Source organism: Arachis hypogaea, chromosome 14, assembly GCF_003086295.3.
Source record: "Arachis hypogaea cultivar Tifrunner chromosome 14, arahy.Tifrunner.gnm2.J5K5, whole genome shotgun sequence".
Lineage (NCBI taxonomy): Eukaryota > Viridiplantae > Streptophyta > Magnoliopsida > Fabales > Fabaceae > Arachis > Arachis hypogaea.
In genome coordinates, this window is record NC_092049.1 from 36,485,978 (window position 1) to 36,490,578 (window position 4,601).

Consider the following 4,601-nt stretch of genomic DNA (forward strand, 5'->3'; position numbering starts at 1 on the left):
ATAAGAAACAAAATTCAAAATTTAAGAGAAAGAAACATCTAAAAACTAGTAAAAAGAATCATCCAAAACTAGTAAAAATAATCATCCAAAACCAAACATAAGAAAAAAAAAATATCTGAAACGTAACAAGACTTAGCAAAAAACGAGATATCCAAAAACTTTTCAAAATTAGTTTGGAGGGAGGTCGATTCAAATTATCATAAAAAATATCCAAAATTTAATGGAAAAAAATCAACAATTTAAAACTAAATAATAACAAACATCCAAATTCATTGTAAAATCATTTTAAAATTTTCAAAATTCGTTTAAAAATTCCAAAAACATTTTAAAATTTCCTAATAAAAAGGAACATCCAAAATGTAAAAAAATAAACATTCAAAACCTAACAAAAATAAGACATTTAAAATTATTCTAAAAATTCAAAAAACCTAATAAAACGAAACATAAAAAAATTAAAAAAAGAACATCTGAAAACTAAGTAAGAAACATTTAAAACTATTAAAAAATCATCAAAAACAAAAAACATCCAAAATTTATGAGAAAAAAAATATCCAATCAGAGCAGCTCAAGGGGTGTTGACGGGGCTCCACTATGCGAGGAGGGAGCCGGCGAGCCGCGGTGGTCAAGGCACTACACATCACGAGTGGGAGAGCTGCAGTGGTCGGCGGGAGGAGATTGTAGTGCGGTGTTGCTTCGTTTGTGATGGGCGTGCAGGCGGCAGAAGAAGGTCGTGGTGCGACCTTGCGTGTGTGCGGCGGAGGGTGGATTTGGCGAAGAAGAAGAAGAAAAAGAGGAGGAAGAAGAAGAAGAAAAGGAAGAAGAAGACAAAGAACGTGCCCAGATAAGTACTAGGCACACATTTTTTGATATTTAAAAGTTTCTTAAAATTTAAAAAGTTGGCTCAAGTTGGCTACACTCCTAATTAGTTCTCTATACTTTTTTTTAATATAATCTCTAAAACATTATAAATAATATTAAGCGACTAAAAATATTTTAGAAGTGAAACTGTCTAGCAAACAAGTTCTTTATTATTAATGCCTTAAGGTAGCGTTTGGTTAGGGGCCAAGACTGAGATTGGGAAACTCAAATTCGATATTGTATTTGATAATCAAAGATTGGAATCAATCTCCATTCCCAAAATTTCAATCCCTTCAGTACCTCCAGAAAGTTGAGACTTTAATAATATTTTTTAAAACGGAGATTAAAACTTTAATAATATTTTTTATAAAAAATATCTTCATTTAACTTTTAAATTTCAAATCTACTTTTCAATCTCTATATTTATTTTAAATTAAACATAATACTGAGACATAACTCAGTTCAGTACATTTTACACCAAATACAATACAAAAACTTAATTTAGTCTCAATTTCTCAATTTCTATCTCTCTGTTTCAGTCTCTCATTCCCAGTCCTCCTTCCAAATGCAGCTTAACACTTAAAAGCACTAGGCACACATAGTATGCATCCCTTTACGTTGAAAAGGTGTTGAAACTTAAAAAGAGACACCAAATTTCTCATGGACTATGCAGAAAACCTGTCTCTGTCATGAGGGGAAGAATAATCAATATCTGGTCCTGCAGGAACGATTCCGAATGGATTAATCGAAGGATGGCTTCCGTAGTAATGCAACTTTATATGCTCCATGTTCACGGTGCTACTCATGCCGGGAATTTGGAAGATGTCTTTAGTGTAATTGAAGAGGTTCGGGTACTCCCGGAGTAGCTTCTTGTTGCACTTAAAGTGAACTGCATAAACCTACAATCAGCAAAAGCAAATTACTCTGAAAAGTTTTGGAACAAATATATTGCAAAATGAAGAAATCCTTGCGTGTCTACACAAGCTAGGTTCATTAGGTTAATAAATAATTGGCACATTAGTAGCAATGATATTTGATCATTGATTAGCTCTTGATGATGTGTTACTTACCTATTGACCTATTGAATAAGAGGGGGTATAAATCATTCATGATTTGAAAAGGATATTTAAGAAGTTCCATTTCCTTTGCAATCTATGACTCCATTCATCTTTTAGCATTCAACTTGAATCAAAACTTTGAAAAATTCAGAGCTCAAACCAGAGATAATGATTTTTAACCAACAAACATGAAATTCAGCAGGACAAATCCCACACTTGTAACAGATTTATGGTCTTAAAGTTAAAACTAATAGTGATTTGATTTTGAAAAGTCACCTAGATGCAAGCTTCACAAACTAGCTTAGGTCTGATATGGCCCCCAATTCTTACCAAGAAGGAGTCTCTAACTCAATGTAATGTTTCTACGAGACGATGATTTGCATAACATCAAGAAATTCCTATTCATAAACACATATATAAACTCACTATACCTCATCAAATCGGATGAGAGTGACGAACAATCGAATGTCTGCTTCAGTAACTAAGTTGCCACATATGTATCGCTGCTTGCTTAGTATACTCTCACATTTGTCCAAAGCTTCATACAATTGTTGTACAGCCTGCAGAGAGGACCGGGTAAACGGTTTCAATTTCCTTAGTAATATTGTAATAATAACAATCTTTTAATTAAGATAAGCATTAAACTGTTAAACTATTAGCTGCTACCGAAAAAAAGAAAAAAGAAAATCAGCCAATGCTACATACCTCATTGTATGGTTCTTGCATCTTTGCAAATCCACATTTATAAACACCATTGTTTATTCCACTATATATCCACTCATTAGCCTCATCAATTTTGGTTCTCAAATCAGTTGGATATAAGTCCAAGGAGGGATTTTCTGCAATGTCATTGAATTCAGTGTTAAACATGCGGATTATCTCTGAGCTCTCATTATTAACAATGGTCTTGAGTTTCTTATCCCACAGAACCTGTACAGATAAAAATCCATCACTTGAAAATATAAGTGTGCTCAGAGAAAGCAAATGACACAAACAAGAAAGAAGCTATTTCATACTAAAGAGAACACATACCGGAACGGTGAACTTCCCTGTGTAGTTTGTACTTGCAATTTCATAAAGTTCTCTAATGCTCTTTGCTCCGTTTAACAGGTCAGGTTCAGCTCCTAGAACCTCAGTTTTCGAATCAGGAAAAACCCATCCCTTATGCTCATCTGATTCTTTAGTTCTTTCCCAGATGGGTTTGACTGACTGATAATTGAACATGTCAAACATGAAATTCCTCCTTTGGTGAACACAACTAATGTAATTATTTCATTTCAATTTGAAAATACTCAATTCAAGAGTGTCAAACTCGAGTTAATTGTGAGAGTATACAAGTTTAGGTCCGTAATCAAGTCTATTATTTGCAAGAAAACTCTTATAAGTTTATGACTTAAGCTTTACAATTCAAGGACACCGAAACTTGTGTAAGCTCCACAAGTTTAGGTGAACTCCGAGTTTGATTACCATGATTCGATTCAATTCAACATGAAGGATCGACTACTAACCGAGAAACTTATAGCTTTCTGAAGCCCTTTGATATTCAAATAAGCAAGGCACCTGGAAGCCCAAGGACAAGCATATGATACATAGAGATGATACCTTCCTGGCTCTGCTGGGAATTGGGAATTCGGGTCCCTCGAAATGAATTGCCGAAATGTGGAAGCAGATCTTACAAAAGCACCAGTGTCGGATACCTCATCGATTGCAGATTGCGCCATTTGAATAATACACTAAGCAGATATTTTAGTAAAAAGGATCACACTGCCAAATCTTCTAAGTAAAGAATACTATAGAACTTAGTTCAGCAAAAAAACACTTTAAATTTCAATTTGATTCAGCACACTTATCATGCCACCCTACTCAATGAATTCAAAAACAATTAAGACAAATCGTAATTTCAATCTTTCATACTTTAGTTCACTAACAAATATCCTGAATTCCTAATCAGCTCACTCCAAATTGAAAAAAAAAAAAAATCCCTCTTTCAAACAAAATTCAACTAAGAGTAACCAGCAGAAAGAACCAACTGAAATCAAATTTCAGTGGAAGTGATCACATCACTTACCTCACTTAAAAGAATATACAATATTTGGAGCCTATAAATGTTATTCAGAGCCCATACATGCAGAATCAATGAACCATTTTGACATGCATCACATGAACATGAAACAAAATGAATTTCAATAGAAAGCTTTGGAGATGAAAGGAAGGTACCTTGTTGTAGTTGTGGAAGGAAAATTGGGAGAGAGTAAAGTATATGCTGCTGGGGCGCACTACTGTGGGATACAACATTAGTTTCAGTATAATATATGAATCGATCAATTATTACAAGATAATGGAACACTTAGGGAAACAAACAAAAAATTTTCCTTAACTAAGGGAGTGGGTAGCATGCATTACAGATCAACGGTCAACAAAAGCATGCTGCCTATACTTAAATCACAAGACAGGTTGACGATTTAAGTAATGGGGATGGCTGGTAATCAGTCACTAAATTAAATATTTATATAAAATATATATTAAAAATAACTAATTTGATGGTTTATTTTTTTTTATGTATATAATATTTTTATAAATTATTGCCAGAGGTTATGTGGGTGATTATGGAAGATGGTAAACAGACCAACCGGAATGATTTGCAATTATTATGGTGTAGTGCCTTCTCTATTTTATTAGTCCAAT

The 4,601-nt window shown here is 33.6% G+C and overlaps 1 protein-coding gene across 2 annotated transcripts; it reads right to left on the reverse strand.

The window, feature by feature from the left end:
• Nucleotides 1–1,262: 1,262 nt before the first annotated feature.
• On the reverse strand, nucleotides 1,263–4,375 carry LOC112741966 (uncharacterized). Of its 2 annotated transcripts, none has more exons than XM_025791163.3 (6): nucleotides 4,134–4,375; nucleotides 3,425–3,649; nucleotides 2,949–3,125; nucleotides 2,622–2,846; nucleotides 2,348–2,476; nucleotides 1,263–1,757 (listed from the first exon to the last, which is right to left on the reverse strand). In XM_025791163.3, the coding sequence occupies exons 1-6, from the start codon at nucleotides 4,209–4,211 to the stop codon at nucleotides 1,524–1,526; spliced, it is 1,068 nt and encodes a 355-aa protein (XP_025646948.1). In that variant the 5' UTR covers nucleotides 4,212–4,375; the 3' UTR covers nucleotides 1,263–1,523. The 2 variants fall into 2 exon arrangements, with proteins under 2 accessions (XP_025646948.1, XP_025646949.1); XM_025791164.2 differs by having other exon boundaries at nucleotides 3,985–4,181.
• Nucleotides 4,376–4,601: the final 226 nt, after the last annotated feature.